General features: G+C 28.3%; 1 protein-coding gene across 1 annotated transcript in view; it reads right to left on the minus strand.

The window, feature by feature from the left end:
- The window catches only part of LOC119668194, a gene marked incomplete at its 5' end in the record, with an annotated part of 42550 nt that extends 19270 nt beyond the window's left edge, over nucleotides 1-23280 (minus strand). The window contains 2 exons of the mRNA XM_038077636.1: nucleotides 20401-21279; nucleotides 22912-23280. Coding sequence (XP_037933564.1) covers nucleotides 20401-21279; nucleotides 22912-23280 — 1248 coding nt within the window. The remainder of the gene's footprint in view (nucleotides 1-20400; nucleotides 21280-22911) is intronic.
- Between the last annotated feature and the right edge of the window lie 569 nt (nucleotides 23281-23849).

Here is a 23849-nt window from a genome sequence, read left to right on the forward strand (position 1 = left end):
AATAAAGCTGGACAGTCACAAAGAATATGCATAAAGATATCACAAGGTCCATTATTTAAACTTAGATGGGAGCTACTTCAACGAAATCGAACCTAAGCAGCATATGTAAATTTTTATTATATTAAATAAGCTCTCGTTTAATATGTAATATTTATTTATAATTAAAAAAATTATGATATATTACTGATCGAAAGGTTTTTAATTTGATTAATTTGGTTATTTTTTGCAAAAATATTTCTCAAACAAACGTTGAAAACAATTTTTCAATTATCACTAAACGGGTTCTTGTATCCTTACTTTTTTTTTACTCATACTTCGAAACCAGATATATAAAAGTATTAAGACTTCAAAAAGCTATTTACGAGATGGGCTCCGCAATAAGTTTCAAACTTAATTATAAACACAACCATGTCACTATTTCAAAGCAGTGTTTACCGATGCTTAATCGCAATCCGAGTAAGTGCTTACCCCGTTTCATAAGCTTGGACGAGACAGTCAAAGCAATGGACTCGATTTAACAGAGTTTTCATATGAAAGTTTAGAAACTTTGTGTAGGTCCAACAAATCAATCACAACAGTTTGTAATACTTTGCACGACAAACTGTAACGGTCGAGGATCGGTTCGCATGTTTGTGTTAATAAACGGTAGAGTCAAGTTTAATGCGAATACCTAGTACGAAAAAGTTTTAAAAGATGGACTGAAACGATGAGCAATACAATACCGCATTCCAACAATAGAGAGACTAGATATCTCCACAAGATTCTAGAACGTAATACAGAGCAGACAAAGTTTTTTTCGACCGTAGAGTGGATTATACATGGTAATCAAATGCAATTCTGTTTGAATTCTTGATGTGGGGAATTCAGCTATCCAAAAAAAGAAAATTGCTTATATTCACAAGGAATTTATTTGCTAATATTCTCAAATGGATAAAAATTTCGCAGGTTAACATACGTGCGGCTTAAGACTTGTTGGTCTATACAAACAATTAAGTAGTCTTTATGGTCAAAAAATACATCTCCGAGTTAAGTATTTAGTAACCCATGTTTAGTACTTAAAAATAGCAACTATTGATGTTCACAAGTAAGTTCTACAATTGGAATGTATGAAGATATGAATAGACGCGGTATCATTTACATAGAGTACGCATAAAGTTTGCTGTTAAAAGTGTAGTTATGGAGAACTAGAGAAGAATATCACATGTTAAATATTTAGATGTAATGAAAATACAGATTATAAACCGATCGCAAACAGATAAGTAAAAGTAACGAACTGTTGAAATGAGAAGCGAAAGATATTCTTAGATTTAAAAACCCATAATATGAATATGATACATATTATAAACATGGAGTTTTCTTTGGTTGAATTCGATCCATAGTTATTAGATAACATATACATTTATTTTAACTAAAATGCATATGGTACAGTGCAAAGACAAAGGTATGTAAGTAGTACCTACTAAATACAAATTCTTCTAAACTATCTATTTTCAAACCAGTATTAAACTTTAATATTTTTAATATAATAGATGCTTCCAAATATTAAGTAGGCTTCCTAAAAGCTTCTAGAACTTTTAGAGCACCTAAATAGATTTCTCAGTACATATATAAATAAACATATATATGTAATATATAAATAATATTGTTGCTTTTTTTTATAGTGTATAATTTGTGTACATATGAAGCCTTGTGGAAAAAATTAAAAAACAAAAACTAAGTTAAGTTAAAACTTAAGTTTTTAGATGGTCTGTTTTTAAGTTTTAGATGGAAACTTAAGTTTCCAGACCATATACAGAAAATAAATTTAACTCAAGGTTTCTGGTAAACAGTAATTTCGGAACCTTTACAAATCTAATAATTAAATATTTTTTAATTTCATAGCTTCTGCTTTCTATCGGTTGTGGGTAAATAATTGCAACTCTTTAATTACTCCTATTTTCACAGCAATATTGATCGTTCATTAATATAAGATAATATGTAAGATATGTTAATACTAAAGATAACAATAGGGCCAAAATTGTGTATTTAAATAATAGAATATTTATTGAAACTTATTAAAATTTTTGACCTCTTTTATCACTGGTGTTCATACTTATGTCTTCCTTACTTTTTATCTAGAACGGAAAAGATTGAAGCAACTTTGGATTATCATACAAAGCACCGACATGTTAGAGTAATGAGATAAAGTGGAAGAAATTCATGGATGAATAAATAAATGGCTTTTGATAAAATTTAATTTTCCATATTTTATCAATTTTATAGAAAAGGGAATAAAAATGAGGAAATATTAGCATCACATTATCAATTTAAAACAATTCGTAATAGAAATCTAGAGAGGAAATTATTTATCTATTATTATAAAAACTTTTGTACAAATAAAATGAATTTCTGATAATTTTATTTAATTTTTTGAAAAAAATTTTATAATATTGGAGTAACGAAAATTTCAAAACAATTATGAAAAAAATTTAAATAAAAATTCATAAATAAAGTATTGGACAGACCGACTGGAAACAATGGAGAGGAGACTACATTGCCAACATATCAAATGAAATTAATGCCATTAATTATTGCATATAAATTATACAGCAATTATTAATAAATATTTTTATACATAAATAAATTTTAATAAATGTGCATGCAATTCAATATTAATTATTGAGCGATGCTAAAAAGTCAAGCGGCGAACGTTTACATGCGAAACATGTTAATTTCGATGTAATTTTTTATCTTTTTACGCGGCGCGTAACCTTAAAACGCATGAAACGCATGAAACGCATTAAATTGCGTAAATTTGCAATTTAATACTCTGACTTGGTCTTTATTTATTATCCGATGGGCTTTTTTTTTTGAATATTTTGAAGGCAATTTTATGAACTGAACTGAAAATTTAATGTCGGACCCATTGCGACTCGGAGTTGTGCAACATCACTAAAAGCTAATTTGTTAATTCTGACATAAATAAAAATATAATTACATCCATTTTTCACTTTTGTAAATGAGTGTAATTAAAATTGAATTCTCAAGTTTACAACACAATTATTATTACGCAAGTTTATTTTACGAGTACATGAGGTTCTACTGAAAATCTAAAGAGAGGACATACTTCATATACAAATGAATCGAACCAACTTTTTTCAACCCAGAATTTATTTTTCATTATGGGTAACGAAAATTCCTAAATCAAAAATGAATCTGTTCATTCGAAAAAAAAAATTTTGGTGCAGAGTTTTGGAGATTTTTTTCAGTTAATTTTTTTTAAAAATCGTTTTTCTGACAATAAAATTTTCCAAAATATCAGAACAGTTTCCTATTATAGTTTACGAAATTTTTCTGAGCACAGTTGAACATATATTCGAAAAAGAATTTTGTCTCAGGTATATTGAGATTAATTATTTAGATTTATTGGAGCTATACAATATTTTATTTACAAAGAAATCTTTTTATTTTTTTTTTTATCTTTTTATTAGCAACTACATTAATGTTATAGCGACTCAACTATTCCGCAGAACAGATCCTATCATCTCTTTAGCACCTGAAAAAAGCTAAAGCAAAAGCTCCTCTAACAGCTCTTTAACGTTTAGAAGTTAAGCAACTTTGAACGACAAAAGCTTTTACAATAGAAGACATGTACCTTCTGCTCAAAAAGTACCCATCAAAAAGTTTGTAAATAAAACACACAAATTTAAATTTTATTCCAAAATTATTTTATCTCCTTTAAAATATGCTCCTTCTGAAGCGATACACATATGCCAACGCTTAACCCAATCTTCCACATCTTTTCGTAGGCCCGTAGAGGTATGGCTTTTAGTTCCTTCGGCGAATTCTCTTTTACCGATTCAATCGACTCAAAACGCTTACCTCAAAGGGGCAATTTGAGTTTCGGGAACAGGAAATAGTTGCACGGATCTAGATCTGGCGAATATAGTGCCTGAGCAATGACAGTGGTGCCGTGTTTGGTCAAAAAATCGCGTACAACATGAATCTTCCATAGTAAAAATCACTAAATGCACTTGAGGTAGTCTCACATTAATAGCTGCTGTAAACAAACTAATTGACAGATGGCGCAGAAATTTGTACCATATGCCAAAAAAGGGTGTACCAACATAACAAAAAATTCTCAAATGTTTGAAAAAGGTCTATTACTTAATGAGTAGTTAACAAACAACAAAATCCGGATACTTTTTGGGCAGAAGATATATTGTAAAATTTTCTAGTGTCGTGCATATAGAATGAACCTAGACCAAGGAGTAAAGTGGGTTTCATTAAATTACAATTCACCATTAAATCGATAATACTTGTGTTATAGCTGAAGTAATGTCGATTTATTTGTTAGGGTGATCAAATATTATTGTTCCAAAATTGTTTTTAAATAAATTGTCATTTCCAATAACTACTATTAAAAATCCTATTTTGATATGTTATATCGCTTTGTTTTTGTTTAAAACAAAATAATGTATGGATCTCATTTGATCACACTTTATTTATGTGAGTTACTTCAAAAAAAAAATGTAATTTATTTTTCTTTTAAACAATATAAAAAACGAAACTTTAATTAAACCTGTAAACCCTGCGGTGTAAATAATTGTGACAATAGGAAATGCTCTTAACATTTTTAACTTATGCATATTAACACTTAAATAATAATATAAAAAATATATTTATAAAATAAAAAGCTATTTAAAAACTTTATTTTCTCATTTATAATTAAACGATTTTGACAGCGAAAATCTCATTTCGATTAATTCCGACTTTCATTTTCTGAATTTTTTGTTAAAAAAAACTCATAAATAACGCAACAAGTGGCATACACAACAAAATGTCAATCTCCTTTAATTTTTTTTGATTTTGAGAAAAAGTATCTACAATATAATTGCAAATGTATAATAAAATGATTTAAATATCTGATGAGGAGAGGAGATAAAGCTTTTTATAATGCGGCATCTTTAGCCACAGAAGTTGTTTGAAATTCCCCGCTGCCTTGAAGTGTGATTAAAATATGGCAGTGAATTTTTTTTTTTTTTTTAATTTAATGACAATTTGTGAAAATGAAAAATAAATGCCGTGATTATGTTTTATTATAGTTAATGAGGAAATATAATGTGAGATAAAATAAAAGTTTGCATTTACTATATTTCTAATTCATTATTATAATATATGTGTATTATCTAATTCATTAAAGTTTTTTAATTGTACAGGTGTTTACATTTCTATTTTATTTATAAAACAATTGATGGCAACACTTATGGTAAAGTCGTCATTATTTTATTAGAAATATAATAACTATTGAATTTTTATGTATGAGAAAATTTTCTATTAAATATTATTTAATACCATAATTTCAAAATTGAAATTTTATTGCGAAAGTAGGCAGCACCACGCAATCATGTATACTATATTTCATATTAACACTTTCAGATTTCTTAACTATCTGAGAAAAATCACACAATTCTAAATAAATAAATAATTCTAATAGAATAATTGATTCTAATTAAAAATGATTATTAATAATGATAACAAATTTACCGGTCATTACTTCCAATTAAATATAAAATGAATAAATTATATAAAAAATTACTTTCATTTACTGAGAATATTGACACTCAAAAACTAACTACGAGTAACTAACGATATATACTTCTATAGAAAGTTCATATGCATATCGTAGCACCCTTTTTCATAAATTATAATTACTATAACTCACTAACTCACAGTGAGCACTAATAATTCTATATCTTGAAGGTTAATGTTGTGTGTTATTACTTTCTTCACACTTTTAAGATAACCGAAGAAATTGCTTCTTGCTGAGAAAATATCTCAAAATATGCAAGAATCCGTTAAGATTAATTTTTCTTATTTTGGCTTATACTCGTATGTTCTTTTTTTATTGTTGATGTCTGCGGATTTCTGTTTAAATCTCGGCGTGTTTGACCGAATTCCGGTTGTTGCTCATTGCACATTTAGGTGCAGACAAGTGGGTTTTATGGCTCGCCCAAAGCTATTTCAGTTCAGCGGTTAAGGTAGTTCACAGCTGCACACTCGTACAATGTTTTCCACTTGTTGGATTTATTTCAATTGATTTTTTACATCATCATTAAGTCAGGCTATTGGCTGCAGTTTCATTGAACTTCGTCAATTTGTGGTCAAGAACCAATGAACAATTTTATTGCATTTTATTTAAAATTGAACCTTAGACTTTATTTCTATTGAGTAAAATCGCTATTTAATGACTTTTTTTATAATTATTTTTAGTAATATTTATTCCACTACATACATTATATTATATTAATTAGGTTATATTGCCTTAATCGTGTTTTTATTTAATATGTAACTATATAATATAATAGTACAGTTTATTTTTCTTGGTTAGAGTTACATTAACTCTAACTTAGTTAAATAAGTTTAACTTAATTTAAAAATTTATAATTTATAACTTTATTTATAATTTATAATTATTAGAAAAAATAGATAAACGGGTAAATATAAAAATATAAGCAAATAGAAAAACCAAAATTTTGTTCTTATTGATTGTTCGTAATCAGAATATATAATTTCATTAACATTACAATAGATATTTATATTATGTTTAGTTTGATTAGTTTAATAATAGTTAAGACAAAAAGATTTTTTTCCAAAGATATAAAAATAGAATTCAAGAAGACAGTGTTCTCTTTATCGACCACTGTCTTCTCGTCTAAAGAATGAGCATAATATGTATCCACTGCCTAATGCGAAAGTTAATACAGTGAGGAAGAAAAAGAAAACCAGAGAATACTCCTTCTCTAACGTTATCCAGTACATAACAAAAACGAAAGAATCGAACGATTATTATGTTGAAGTTATAACGTAACGTTCCATAAGCGCGTGCTACAGTAGCTGAAGAGTTTGACTGTAGTTTAATTATATACATAGAATTAAAAATAAAATAATGTTCCCTTATTTGATTGATCTTGTATACTTTTGAAAAGTATGTGTGATATGATGTCTTTTCATATGATAACGATGATTGTTTAGGTGACGATTTACGTGTTAAATTTCTGTGATAGAATCCCTCAATTCTTATTCGCTTCAATGTTTGTAATAGATCCAATTTCTCCAAATTTCTTGATAGTTTTGCCTATAGATGATCCGATAGATGATCATGCCAACCAAAATTTCTTCGTTATGCATAAAATGTACCTACTACAAACCCAAATTTTTTTTTAGCTGATTTTTACAGTTTCTACATACTCAACTTTTATTAAACGATTCTTAGTCTAAAATAGCAATCAAAATATTTAGACAAGGGTTTGAATACTTTTTGAATTTATTCAATTCTTTTTAACATATATGATGGAGGCAGCGTTGTTTTTTTTATATAAATATTATTAAAACTGATATAATTTAAATATTATTATTAAAATAGTAAACTATGAACTATAAGATAAATGGCACTATGCTTAGAGAAATTCTTTCAAATTAATCTGGACGAAAATAAAGCGGTTGACAAACCTAATAACGTCACCTGGTTCTATATTCGAAATCTTTTTCGATTCAATGAAAATTGAATGAAGATTACGAATGCGTTTCCTAGAAATTTTTAGAACACGATTAAATCCAATGGAGGAAATTTTCTCTCTGTATCTGACAGAATCTACAAGTGTCGGTGTGATTTAGTTTTATTTTTGAGAATTGTTAATTCACAAAAAGGATGGTCAAGAAATTGTTAATTAATCTGAGTTCGTATCTATTTAAGATAAACCGTAACATACGTAATAAATGATAAGTGATATGTGCTACGAAAACCCCCTTACACAAAAAATTATATATATTTTTTTTTTAATAGCTATAGCCTTATTTCCATCTACAACTCATATAATTTAATAATAAAATAAATATTATATAGTGCATAAAAAATAATTTAATAACAAAAACTGCTCTAGGACATGTAATATTTCGTTGATTATTTTATTTATTTATAATATTAATAAATTTATTTCAACTTTCACAAAAAAGTATCCGATTTTTTTAAATAAAATTTCTATTGACATTTTAAATTAATTGAAACATTAAGAGAAAGAAAAAAATTGTTTCAAGTCAATAACAAATTTTTATTGAATTTTTGATTGAAATCCTATTAAAATGTCTAACATTTTACAACTGAATACAAGCATTAAATAAAACATATCTGTAACTGATTCAGGATTAATCCAAGAAAACAACATGAACATTTTCCGATAATTTACGCATTTGTTACTTAAATTTTAAATTTTAATACATTTTGCGTATTTGTAAACATTTGTCAAATGTTAAACTTGTTTTATGAGCGATGTACTGAAAAATTGTGTTTTACAGATGAACAAGCAGATACGATAGGCGTATCTGGTTTGGTTTTTTATCATTGCAATTCGAACATGGATTTGTTTCTACGCACCTTTCAAACCATTTAACTGCAATTAAGAGATTAAAATTTTTTTATGAGAAATTAATGATGTTCGCACATTTTGAAATTGCAGACAAGTTGGCAGCCTCAACGCCGACATCTCAAATTGTCGCCTGCTGCACTACTGTAACTAGAAAATTGTTTCAACACCTTAATCATATATCAATTTTCACTTTTTTTTTGATATATGACTATTTATGCATTTTAATTGAATTCACTTTTTTTTTGTCATTTAAAAATTATTAAAATTAATATTTTCAACCCGTTTTAGGACATCCGAAATGTGCACTCACGTCGAAGCAAATTAAAATATTTCCTTTGGCAAAATACGCACAATTTTTCTTTAATGGATAACCAAGTTTTGTGACAATCTTAAAAAAGTTAGACCAACACACACTCCTTCATTCATAAAAATATTCGCTTTTTTTAAGTCACTTAATTGGATTTAATTAATGAGATAGTAAAAGATCTACATTTTGATAATTATATTATTACTAACCTTTGCTTTCACTTTTTAATTACAAAGTAAAATTATTTATTTTGTATATAAGATTTCTCTCACAATCTCAGGATTTAAAATAATAAGAACTTACAATCTAAAACGCTTCAAAGATTGCATAGCACAATCAAAAAAACAACCTAAGAATTATTACAGGATTATTGACTGGTCACTGTAGATTGAATAATCACCTATCGAAGTTAGGAATTCAATTCAACTCAGACTGCAGATAGTGTAGAGAAGAGAGAGAAACTGCATACTATGTGCTTCGGGAGTGTCCGGCACTGATGCACAAGCGAAAGAAACACCTAGGAGGGTATTTCATGGATCATAAAGATTCAAGAGTAGGAAAGGTAGGCTCTAAACAAAAGGTAGGCTCTGTAATAAAAGACAGTATTTCATTACAGAAATCGGACTTAGAGAAACACTTTAACCCGAGTAAGGGGTACAATAGATCTTTTAGGTCGCAGTGCACAATCTCTTCTTTTTAACAATAATAATAAATAACAATTTGATATATATAACTTAACATATATACATATAAAAGGTAGTACATAAGTCATGTCTGCAAAATAGAATAGTTGAAAGCATTAAATAAATAAAGGAAATGGCTGTAAACAAAAACAAACAAAATAATAATATAAACATAAACATCATATCATCTAACACCATGGTCCGCAAATTCCACAAACGTCAACTCATCATGTGACACTTTGGGTCACAAATATTTGAGAGAAGTAACGAAGAGTAATAAGTAGTATTTTAATAGTAAATAAAATATCATGAATTTTTAATCCAATGCAGAATCTGTAATTAACCTCATAGTCATTCACAACAAGAAATACGGGTTGTAAATATTAAATACGACTGGTATAAAATTAAAATTTTTAAATAAAATAATATAAAAATCCTAACTTATATATATTGTTGAGTGCTTAATGAACGTAAGGTCATCAGAAAGAAATCCCTGTATAAAGGCAGACAACTAATTCGAACTTGCCACAATATTGAGACTGAAAGCAAAGGCGCTAAACATTATAACATATAGTCCAACGCATTAGATGGTTGGATCACATAGTAAGAGTAAGGTAAGACACAGTAAAGACCTTATTGTATAAACCACATATCCACAGAGTATCGAAATAAGTTTATGCTAATTATGTAAAACAAATGATTTGATGCCTTCACCGATTTAAAATACTGAGAATACAGCATTGGAGGCTTAAGAATAATTAGTAGTATCATGCAAAGGACTTTGATTAAGATAAGCATATCTTATATATATCAAGACTAATTAAAAGGTTTTAATTTTTATCGATAGCCAAACGGCAATCAAATCCAACTATTATCTGATTAATACATGATTATTAAACCAATCATGGGAATATTGAATGAAATGAAAAAGCAAACAATTTAGACTACTTTGGTGCTTTTTCTCTATGGACACTTATTTCGTTTTCTTGTAATTTCGAAGTATGTACTTGCAATGCTTTGACTATCTTACAATTAGTGGAAGCTACTCGCATTCCTGTTGATCAGACCTTAGTATAATAAGAACAGGTCATTAACAAGAATCATGCTAGGTTAATTTGCAGTTCTGTCAATTTCCTAGTGTATATAGATCCATGCAAAGAAAATCCATATTTCTTTCAAAGTTCTCTGAAGAAGTTCTAGAAATTTAATCGAGAATTAAATAGTTATACATATTATATATGATTGCTGGATTTTGGTTAATAAAAGAACCATATTTTTAAGGAAGTATTTTTTTGATAGTTTGAGAGACTGTCTATTAAGAATAACAGATCTGTAATTTATATAGCTTGACTTGATTTTTTTAGAGTTTTCTAAAAGTTATCTAGAGTTTTCTAAAAGTTATCTAGAGTTATCTAAAACAGATTTTTGGGAAAAATGTGGGAGAAAAAGTATCGGCAATTATAAAAAGCGAAAGGCTATACGCTAATCATTTACACTAAACAAGCAACAGGATTAAAGAAAAATGGGAATGGAAAGAAAGCATCCGTACCAGTGTATAAGAGTGTTTGAGGAAACTATCATTCTGACATGATAATAAAGAAAAAAAATTATTGAGTATAAGGAAATCACAAGACTGTGAACAATAATATGAGAATAATTATAAATCGTTTGTCTCAGTATCAGTATGTCTAATATGGTATATATTTTTATCACATTGTTTATATAATATATAATATTATATATATAATATAACACTCACAGTATAAGTGTATTTATGTATGTTTTTTTCGCTTTCAATTCTTAAAAGCATTCTTCACATCCCTTAATTTGCATATCTGGTAATCAAAAGAAGAACAACTTGTTGCTTAGTAAAAACGATTTGGTTTTGTGAAGCCTATTTTATAATAATTGATTATATAAATAATATATTATTCATTATTTTAATAATTATAAATTAAAAATTGTTCCACTTTGCGTTATTGTTATTATTTTTATATAAAAGTTTCACAAAGTACAACCCACAATTCGCTAACGAATTTTATATCTAAAAGCGCGATATTGCAATAAATCCCTTGATGTTTAGTAGCTGAAAACTTTTGACTACCGCTTCAACCTACTTTCCTTAATTACATTTACAAGAAAGCAATTTTAAAAAATTGATAACTACTACTACGTTTGAAATTATTACATTGAAATTAGTTACGCTTTCGCCGGGCAACGAGATACATGGTTGTCATTTCAGAAATGCACGCATACTAAACCTCTAAGCACTAATGAAACTGATAAATCAAGAAAATTACTACGATTTGGTGGGTGGAACTGCAAATGTCAGAAACGCTGATTACCTTTTAACGAACTCAGCAGCGCTGATAAAACAATCTCAATAACAAAAGAAAAATATCGAATAAACTTCTGAAGAAGTGCGAAATATAATTTTCAACTAACAGATACTACTACTTATTTTCGTATATGTATATAAAGTGCAGTGTGAATTGCGTGCCAATGCAATTAAAAAAAAAAAACTTTAGTGACTCAACCGTGACATGCACTAACATAAAATAAATTGCAACTGATAATGAAAAAATGCTACATGCGATTCATGATTTGTTAGCATTCAAGACGTTAAACATTTGCTGCCTTATCAATATTATTTTTAAGCAATGTTGCTTTAATGTTGCAGCAACATTGCTTGTATACATTTCAATACGATTAAATTAGATTAACATTAAATTGCAGATTAAAAAGCTTTTTATGCATGGGAAAAGAATAATAAGGCATTAACTTTAACAATGAAAGACGTTCAAGCCATTTTAATTGAAGTAATCAATAATTTTATAATAAATTATTAATAATTAATAAAACTAATAGCTTACTAATTTCTTTAGATTTATATGTACATGTCTAATTTGTTTCTAATGCAACAACTAACATATATATATAACATATATAACATATATATATGTATATATAAATTTTCTTAAAATTTCTTTACTTCAATTTGTGTTATTTCCAGGAAAGACACTTCTTGTTTTTCATATGCATAAAGACGATGAGAAATATGTCACCACTTCGAAATCATGTCTTCCACACTAACCGCGTAACCAAAGCAACTCAATTAAGTCGTCATAATCAAAAAAGTGTCAAATACCTGCTCCGATCAGCACTTAAGCTTGACAAAAGTGATAAAGTTGTGGACACAAATCTCCTCAAACCACTCAGATTATTAGCAACAGATTTTAGTGTCAAAACAAATGCTGTCAATGGACACATCATTTGCATGTCTAAATGATTGAAGATTTCTAAAACAGGTTAATGGATTATTAGTGGATTTTTGTTGAAGCTACTTTTACTGATTAAAATTGAATTAAAAAAAGGAGTTCATTTTGTTTATGTAAATAATAAATATAGTATGTATTTAATCTAATATTTTCGCAGTAGTAAGCTTTATAGAACTTCAGCACTCGTTAATTGATTCGAATAATATATAGATAGATATAAACCTTTAAAATCTTGTAATAAATACAAAAAATTATTAGCTTTAAAATAGAAAAAATCATATGATTACAGTTTTTCATCTATAAGATCAGAAAGGTAGCAATAAATTACATACGTATTATGATGAGCGAAGCATTGTGGAGTTCCATTAAATGATCCAATGATTTAATTAGAGGTATTTGATCTATTTTATTTGAAGATGTTTGGTGATAAAATTCACATTAATTTATAAATTAAATTTCAATTAATTAAATTTAATTTAATTAAATAATTTAAAATAATTTGGTAGTGAAAAAAAAGTAGTAAAGCTCTTTAAGACTACATATTATTTAAAAAGCTATAATTTTCTATAATACAACATAACTTTGCAGATGTGTTCCAAATATCGGAATAAGCAAATATATTTGCAGATATATTATATATACTAAAATTTAAGTAAAATTTAAGTCTTCAGAAAACTTTCTACGAATAAATAGATGACCACTGTTCCTTTAAATATCCTTTTTCAAAATCGCTTTCTTTTCTGTGAAAAAAGTGAACTTTTATATATAAATAGTGAAATATTTTTAAAATCTGCTCTTTTTTCTACAGGTTCATTTTATGACAAACCCCTTTTGAAAGGGATGGAAGGAAGTTTTGCGAAGAATGTCCAAAGCAAAACAATATCCAAACATTACATTTCAATTCGTTTCTCTTAAATTAAAAATTTTTTATTAAACCTTAAAAGCGCAATTTTTAAACTTTAACCCATTTTTGCCAGGCACCTATATATCTCCAAGAAAAACAAGTTACAAATTTGAGCTTAACAGGTCCATTTTAATCTATAGCCGATAAGAAAAAAGAGAAAAATGTACTCAATTTTTGTATATTTTTTACAAAAAGAGAAATTATCGCACAAAATATCCATCTATATGTTAGTTTTGCATTTCAATTTACTATCCATTTTATCCACTATCCATTTAAGTGAGTTATGTACCTACAAACGAAGTTCTATAGTACACAAGATAACATCATTATTGTGGTAATTTTATTACTGTTTTTTGTGTAAAGATTTTGTATATTCATTTGTGTTTTTGTATAAACTCCTCAATTCAATTTTCATATCAAATAATGTAGGAGAAAAAAAATATAACATAATATTATTAGTATAATATTATAATATAATAATATAATTACGAGTATAAATAACAATGGCATCAGTAAGATTATAATTGACAAATAATAATACTTTGAGGGTTGAAAATTTCTATAGAAAACTATTTTAATGTTAAAGATTTTAATAAAAAAAGTTAAAGAAATAAGAAAAATTATATCATTTGTTTATGGATTAATAAATATTGTTTAAATCATTAAACAAGAAGTTGGTTTTAATTTTACTAAAAATTTAATAATCTTTGCCACATAATATTGTTCAGAATTTTTTTAATAATATATTTATATTAATAATATAAATTAATATTTTCAGAACAAAATAAATCCAATATGTCATTATATTAGTGAAATGTTCTACATCTCTTCTGCAAATAATAGCTACAAATTTTAATTCGTCTGGGTTAAAAATTAAAGCATAGAAATTAAAGCAAAACAGTTAGATATCCATAGGCGTATATTATATATCTGCTGAGTTTCAAATACATAAAGACCCTTCAATGTGTGTTTCACGGTGTTATAAATATATTCGTTAACTCTCTTTATGTACCCAGTAGTGTAAAGAATATTATAAAATAATTCATAATAAATTTATTTCCTTCGATATCCAAATTACTTACAAGTTATATTGAACAAATTTTAAGGTCAAATAAGAAATAAAATACAAGGAAGTTCTCAAAAATAGGTCAGTAACAAAAAGCCATAAACCATTTCCGAAATACTAAGAAAAATGTCACATAATTTTGGTATGAAAAACTGTAAAGAATTAAGATAAAGAATTAAGATGTGTAAGTAATTATATGGCAAAATGAGAACAAAATGATATACAGTCGCAATTAAATTCATTAAACCCAGAATTTCGGGAACAAAGTGCAGGTTTTTCTCAACAATATTTGCGTATGCAAATATAATTACAAATGTCTTCATGATTACATACAATCAGCGAACGACAAATTCCATAAATTTTTCATATATGTTTACAATAAAAGAAAAATGTTGCGGGCTCTGGATTGTTGTGTGGCAGTTGTTGATGCTTGTATAATTGCAGTTTAATTTTTTTATTACCATTTCCACTGGCTGTGCAGATGTCTGCTGCAAGTTGTTATAGTAGTAATTTCAACATGTCGTCATTATGTGTATATATATACATATGCATATTTTTTTTTTTATTTTTTTTTTTTGACTCTGGAACATGTTTCCAACTCCCGGTTTTATTATTTCTGAATTATTTTTGAACGATGTATAAATTGCGCGGAATGTCTTTGAATTTTTATTTATATGCGCACCATCTAATGGAATTTGCTGTTCGTGTTGTACAACTGTTGCTACTACAGAGCTGTTGATGTTGCACAGCAGCACAGTGACAACAAAGTGTAAAATATCAGTGAACTAAATAAGCTTTAGCTAATTTTATTTATATATTTTTTTATATTTTTTTTAATTTTTGTAATGTACAGTGTACACATATGTTTGATAACAAATTTTCATACAAATGTCTTTATATGTTTTCTTATCAGAGCATAGAAAGTTTTGGTTCATTGCAACTAATTAGAAATGTTTACTTAGACTTACCCACAAAGAAAAATGTTTTTAATTTTTGTACTAACTAATTTTAAGTAAAATCCTTTGACCTATAGAAAACTATTTCGAAATTTAAACAATGTATTTAAGATGTTACGTTAAGTTAGTTTGTTAATTAGTGAGTCTGTCCTTTAAATTTAACCTAGTTCTATAATTTACTGACATTAAAAAAAGAAAAATATACTAAAAATGCTGCTCATTACTTTACATATTGGAAAGGGTGTTAATCAAAAACTATTGCATAGAATAAATCAAAGTTTTCAACAAGAAAGTCTCGATATATTAGCTATATAATATACTTATTATATATATATATATATTAACAATATAATAATTATGCGGCTTAAGTGTGAAATTAGCTGTGAAAAAAAAACAATTATTATGAACAACGAAAAACTAAATTATTTTCAGAAACAACCCAGTATAACAGGTTTTTTCATACCAAAAACTATATACATAGATAGAACAGACGAAAAGTGGTTCCATATTGAACAGAACACTAAGCCCATGATGGATTTTTTGAGCTGTATATATTCCTCTCTATTACTTGATTAATTTGATGGTTATATCTGATACGATATATTCAATTTTCCTTTATTGACCTATGGTATATATGTCTCGTATTATATTTCTTTCAAATATGGGTAACTTATTCACTTTCAATAGTTATTCACTTGTTCAATAGTAAAAAACATATTAAATTAAATTTTAATGTACATTTTGGCGAAAGAAACTATATTCTTAATATAAACTACTATTTTTAATAGAAAGGTTTTTATCGAATACTAGTGAAATTGCAACAACAAGAAATTTTTTCATTATTTTTAATTTATTAAATTTTTGGCTGACAATACAGTCGTTTCAAGTATTGGTCTTGAAATTATTTTTTATATTTGATTATTTGTAAACAGTGTTTTGAGGTTGTAAGACCAAGGCTTGAACTCGTGCCCTGCCCAATTTGAAGTTTAGTGTCAATGTTCATTAGTTAACTGACCCAAAGCTGTACCTAAATTGTAAGTTCTAACTTGGAGTTTTATTGATTTGCTCTGAAAGTTTATTAACAAATTCATTTACTGTGTTGTATAAGAACAAAATTATGAACCAGCTATAGAAAAATTTAATTAATTACATATTTTTTATTTTAAATTGTTGAGTTTCAAAACTGTTCTTTTGAAGAGGTATTACTTATTATAACACCTCAGACGAATAACGTTGTATTGGATTGATCTAAAACTTCTATTTAGTAATTTTATGAGTATTTTAATAAGTTCAGAGGGTGGCAACCAAACTTGGAATATATTCGTTAATAATAGCAACTCGAATGTAATCTCTGAGAGACAACAATGATGATACCCTAAAACTACATATAAACTATCTCATAAACCCTCATACACTGAAATTAAATTTCGAATTAAGTAAACATTACAATAGATAGGGCACAATAGATCTTTTAGGTCGCAGTGGACGATCCCTTACTTAATAATAAACATTACTTAGATTAATCACCAACTGAATGCTTGCATTAACAAGGGATACAGTAATGCGAACGGAAGCCATTGTGGCTTTAACTCAATAACGATATTTGAGAATCGAAGGACGAAAAAGAGCCCAACGTTTCGTGGTTTACTTTGTCTAATTCTATACATCAGTGAGGCCACTTGATGGAAGGTGCTCGGTTCCAACGTCAATCAATATATAAATAGATTAATATTAAAATTGTTGTAAATATTTTAAAGTGTACATATGATATAAAAAATAATAATTGGAAATTTATTGTACAAAACACGATACTCTCATATAACAAATCAGAGACTTGTTTTTTGTAATCGGAAATATATGTCTCATAACATATTACTAAGCCATTGTCATTGCTATTTGGCAAAAATCTCAATAGAAGCATAGATTTGGATCAGCGAAATAAAGTAATTAAAATTAAGAATAAGAAAAATTTAACAAAAAAATCAAAACTTTATAATTGTCCAAATAACAAAATAAATTAAAAATCGATTAAGATAAGAATTAATTTCTTTTATAATTTATTGAATGACGAATAAGTCATTGACTTCAATGTTGCAATATTGACACAATTCAAGTTCGTAATGTTCGCCGTTTATTGAACTTTGCTTCGAAGCCAAAACAATCACATTGGAAACACGTTTGCAATGTGGAAGAAAAACTGTTGCTAGCATCAACTGTTGCTAAAGCAATGGATGAAACTATTTACTTAATTAATTTTAGAATCATTAGAGAGACTTTAAAGAACTTATACATCATTACTTTCAAGTAATTTACTGTAGATCGCAATATGTTTATCGAATGGCCTATTAAATATAATTAAGTATAATTAAATATTTTACAATATAAACGGTAATTATTTCGAATAAGGCCTAAAAAATAAAATATCGAAGTAACAGATTAATAAAGATAAAATTATATAGATTGGTAGGTATTTGTGTTGAAAGCTTTTACAGATTTCGTGTCCCCAGCTTAATTGTTTTCTAGTTATCAATTTTAATACAATTATTCAACACTCAACTCTATGAATACTTTATAGTAGTAGTTAGATCATATCAATCTATAAGTTTACCCCATTCCAGTCTCACGTCCCAATACTGTAGACTTAAATGATACCAGTGCAGCTTAGGTATTATATCAAACTTCTCGTACAAATTCTGTGATGAAGAGTGTGTGGTAACAAAACAAATACTGAGAAAGTGTGATGCATTAAGACACCAGAGATAAAGCTACATGGGAATTTACTTAAAACCAGACAAAGATTTTATAATTTAAAATTTAGTCAATTTAGAGTTTCGGAAAGGGTTAAAGAATATTTAATAGAGCTAGTAGTAGAGGACACTAGTGCAGCATAGCATAGGTATCAAACTTCACGTACAAATTTTGTGATGAAGAGTGTGTGGTGACAAAACAAATACTAAGAAAGTAAGAAGACACCAGAGATAAATCTACATGGGAATATAGGTAAAACCAGACAAAAATTTGATAATTCAAAATACAGTCAATTTAGAGTTCCGGAGAGGGTTAAAGAATATTTAATAGGGCTAGTAGTGGAGGACACTAATGTATATGTTTTGGTCGTAGCATTGCTGTTCGTAAATTTTTGAATAGTACTTTTTAACTAATTTAAAAAATAACCATTTTTACATTATTATTTTTTATTTCACATTACTTAAGATCATAAAATGGTTTTCGTCTCATTAAATAGTGTCTAAACTTTATCTTAAATTTTATTCAAGGACGCTCAACTTAAATGATTCCAGTGCCTTGAACTGAGTATAATTAAAGCACACTCTAAATAAAGAGGAATATTCCTTTAAGTGGACTATTCCAAATGATAGTAATATATGTAAATTAAATACTCTTAAAAAGATTGAACACAAAAAGAGGCTAAAAATTCATCAACCCATTTAAGGTGAATCCCAAATAAATTACTTTTACTTAGCCGAATGCATATTTAAAATTGTAATAACGTTTTAGACAGGACAATGCTGATAGAGATACCATAAAATCGATCTCTCAGAAACCAATTTCTACACATTCTATAAAATGGATGTTAAAAAGTCTCTATGAATGCCTAAAGCTGAGTAGATTTATTCATCTTAGATACAGTCTATTTAATTCATATGAACTATAGCATTTAGTATGGATCGGTTAAAATAATTGCGGTTAGAGCACAATATACATAAAACTGAGCAGACTGAATAATTCCAGAACATACTTGTTGACTCATATAATATATAGAACAAAGCAAAATCATTTCGCTTGCTACCGTTTATTGAAACTCTAAAGATCGGTTAAGATAACTATGGTTAGCACAATAACCCATTATATATTGCGGTTTAATGTATAATAAATGGCAAAATAACCTAATCGGGTTAAAAGGGTATTGAATGAACCTTATAGTGTGAAATTGAATACTTAGAGTTGTTAATGATTCAAATTAGCCAAGGTGTCTTTAAAATTAACAGAAAAAGTAAAATCCAGATTTTTTTCTTAACTCTTAGAAAACATAGAGTAGTACAAAGAGAGATAATTGTATTACATTTTAAAAAGTTTTAATATGCATTTCAAGACACTTTTAATTATAGAAGTTATAGATGTTTATATTGCAAGTAAGAAAATTTGGGTATGTTATGGTGATGCCAGTTATTTACTTTCAACTGATAAATAACGTCTAGAAGTAACTCTCCAGCATATATAATCAGTGTTATTCATGACAAAAGGAGATATTTAATCATCCTGACATGCTGATAGAAAGTAATCCATAAATTAACCCACTATTGGACTGATATTTTTATAGAGCATCTCAATCATTGGTTGAGACCTCTTTAATTCAGATGTGGAAATTTGAAAACAGATATTTGTATATCGTTTATTCTTCCTTTTCATAGAGAGCACAATCAGGATTTAGTTGTTAATTAATTTAAATTTAGTAATTTAATATTACTAAATTGTATATATGTAGTTATTCTGTTTTAAAAATATTAAAACCACAACTTTCGTCTTATAATATATATTATAAATATATTATATATATGTATTGATTTTGTTTCTTATTATCACAAGAAATAGTTACAGAGGAACCCAGCATGCAGCAATAATTAATTTCTTTTTCAGGTATTTAATAATAAAAAAATTTTTGATATAATAACCAACTTTTAATATAAAAATAAAAGAAAAAATAAAATTAAATCAGAAATATATAATAAAGAACGAAATAATAGAAGAAAAAAAAATATAAAAAGAAGTGTCACTGACTTACCTCATTGACTTCATCTTCCAGCGCACGTTGGCGTGTCAATTCTCGCAATCTTTCACGACGTTGTTCCGTTAACTGCTCCAAGCGCTTCGATGCTCGATCGACCTCATTGAATAACAAAGCAACTTTTTGTACTCTAATTGCAACATCAATGTTGCTATTGCTGTTATCGTTACTATGGTTGCAATTGCTGACGTTGTTGTTTGTGTAACTATTGTTGTTCTTTGCTATCGTTGATGCTTCCACAACTGATGTTGCTGATGAGACTGATTTGTTGTTGTCTTCTCCTGACAATGCTGAACTTTTTATTTTGGTGTTGACCGAATTGTGACTTATGTGACTATTGTTACTAAAGCTATAAGTGTTGCTAATGATCGATGTTGCTGTCGACAATATCTTGTTAACATTGTTGGTTTTAATCCTATTGCTACTGCAGTTATTTTTCGTGGTATTTTTATTACAACTGTCAATTTGGCTCATATTGATGGATTTGGCTAACTCCTGCAGACGTGCTAACGTCAATGAGCCACATTTTCTCAGATTATGCAATTCGGAATCCATTATGGCACGGCTTAGTGCTCTATGCTGAGCATACAATTGACGTCGTGTTGGTAACCCTTGCAGGTCAGCAGTACGAATATCACTCATAGCTGCGACTAAACGTTGACCAGCTGCTGAACATTGACTCTGAAAAGGTTCCAATTGCAAGAAGAACTCTCTCCATTTTTGTGGATCGTGATGATGAAAACCTCGTAGTTTACCAAACGGTAATTGTGATGGCGCAACACTTGTCGTGACTTCGTCAACGCCAATAAACTTCACCAAATGTTGCTGTTGTGACTGTTCATGTTGCTGGAGTGGCAATTGTTGATGCCTCTGATCCTAAAATGTTGCATTACAGCAATAAAATAAATGAAGAAATAAATAAAATAAAGCGTGTAACTTCAGTTTATTCTTTATTTTGTGATTTTTTTAAAAAAGTAGCTTCTGTTAAAAGTCGGGTTAATTGAGTGTTATGAAGGGGCGTCAATCTTGTGCGCTATTCTCACAATTAATTTTTTATTATTTTTTATTTTGTTCTATTCCATTCTGTATTGTTTTGAGAATAACGACTTTTTGAATAGTGAATTTCGTAATAAAATTTCTGAGAATTTTGAAATCATGTCTAGTTATTTGCAAAGATTTATTGTTTTTTTAAACATAGCTTAAAGTATTTTCATTTTTTTATCTTTACACGTATATAATTTGGTAGATTTAAATAGAAAATAGAGGATTTACATATATAAAAAACACATTGCTAAAACTATATGATAAAAATTTATATATACCATTATAAAAAGTGTGTTTAGAACAGAAGAGCGAGTACAAGTTAAACAAATGTTTAATCAATTGAATTTTTTTTCATACAACTATTTTGAAAACTGTTAAATAATCTCTATCAGTGATCTGTGGAAACACCTATTGGTTAGATTGTCTGTATAAAATTTTTAGACTCCAAGAAATTTAGGAATTGAACCCTGCCCAATCCTGCACAAAACTGAAGTTTGTTGTTTCTTCTTATACTGGACTCACACGAGAGTTTCATTTAGAATTTTAGCCGTCAATTTTTGTTACTTTCAATGAAGAATGAAAATTTTTGACACCTAAAATCACAAACGCGCTCTACAAATCTTTTATCACACCTATCCTGCTGTATGGTGCAGAAGTTTGGACAACTACCAATAGTGATGAGAAGACGTTAGGAGCATTCGAGAGAAAAATTCTTCCAAAGATCTGTAGTCCCTTACCCGTTCGAGACGATTATCGAATTAGATGGAATGATGGGCTGTATGAGCTATACCGTGACATTGACAAAGTTAAGCGCATAAAAATTCAGTGGCTTCCCTGGTTTGGTCATATCGTGCAAATAGAAGAATGTGCTCCGCTGAGAAAAATGTTTGATTCGGTACCCGTAGGTGGAAAACGCGGAAGAGGATATACGCATCTTCGGTCAAAGGACCAGGAGACCAATGTTTTGGGGGCGCAACTGACTAGGTTGGCTGGCGGAGGCTACTCGACGCGGCCAAGGACGACTCACGTCTGTAATGGCCAACTAAGTGAGTAAGTAAAATTCAAACAAAAATCTCGTGTGGATTCAGTATTAAGCAACAATTACACTTGCTGTGTTATTATTAGAACTAATGTATAAACCATATTTCACTTTTTTAATATAAAAATAAAAACAATATACTATTTGTCTTGATCTTTTGATTAATCTATTGATTTTTTATGAATTAAAACTATTTTTTAAAATGTTTAAAATTATAAAACTTTCCTAATATGTTTGTAATTCAATCTAACTATTTTCTTCTTTTCTTTATTTTATATATTAAGCATGAAATATCATTCGGGTTCAATTTGTGAAGCCATTAATTAAAAACTTTGTACCTTCTAATTAAGAGTATTGCCATGTTAACTTTAAATTAAATGTTGCCAATTAATGTTAAAATGTTGCGGGCACACATCATAGCTTACCTTCTGGCAAACGGCACTAACTGTTGCAGCAATTAAAGGTGTTGCCGCACTAGTAGCACAGTTTGTTGTTGTTGTTGTTGTCGCCGGTACTGAATTGTTCTTGCATAATTGCAGTAAATCCCGTTCGAGACAAACGGCCAGGATTTCACAATACGTAAAGTGACCGCTGAGCAGCTTCAGACTTTGGCAAATTAAGTCGATGACGCAAATATGTTGCGAGCTTTCGATGGCAGCTAAAATGGTAAATGTTTGTGGAGTTTGTTGGTTGGTTGGTTTTGGTATGCCATTTGTTGAGTTTGTTGCATTTGGTACTGTTGATGGGGCTGACTTGGTTGAATGTTGTAGATTACCATTTTCATTTATTTCGAAATGTCTGCAAAGAAAAGAAATGAAATGAAATTAAATATTTTATTTAATTATTTAAATACGGGAATCTAATCAAGTTATAAACATAAAAAAAAATTACTTAATTATAGTAAATAATATAATATGTGCAGATCACTAACCTAAAACTTAAATGCATATTAATGACTGTCACACTTACTATGATTTTTTGATTGCAATTACTGATTAAAAGCAGCTTTATTTTTTATAAATGTTTTTATTGCTTTGTTTCGCATATGGAAATATGAATTGAATTTTATTGATTCGATTTAATCATTTGCACAGGCGATACGTAAGCAGCTTAAATGCTTGCCATCTCCCATTTGTATTAATAAAACCGCATTTTGCCACCACGTTTTCGTTGCCATCAACAATTACTGTTAGAGCTGCTATGCTAATAACAACAATAACAACATCTGCGATTTTTTAACTTGACTACTGCACATGCGCTTCTTTAGATCAACCTACACGTTCGTGTTCACATCGCGTGCAGCTTGTATGCTATTTCTCCTTCCTCACTGATTCGAGACACATTGTATAGATACATTTCGCTC

The sequence above is a fragment of the Teleopsis dalmanni genome, chromosome 1 (genome assembly GCF_002237135.1).
Source record: "Teleopsis dalmanni isolate 2A chromosome 1, ASM223713v2, whole genome shotgun sequence".
In the NCBI taxonomy this organism is placed as follows: Eukaryota; Metazoa; Arthropoda; class Insecta; order Diptera; family Diopsidae; genus Teleopsis; species Teleopsis dalmanni.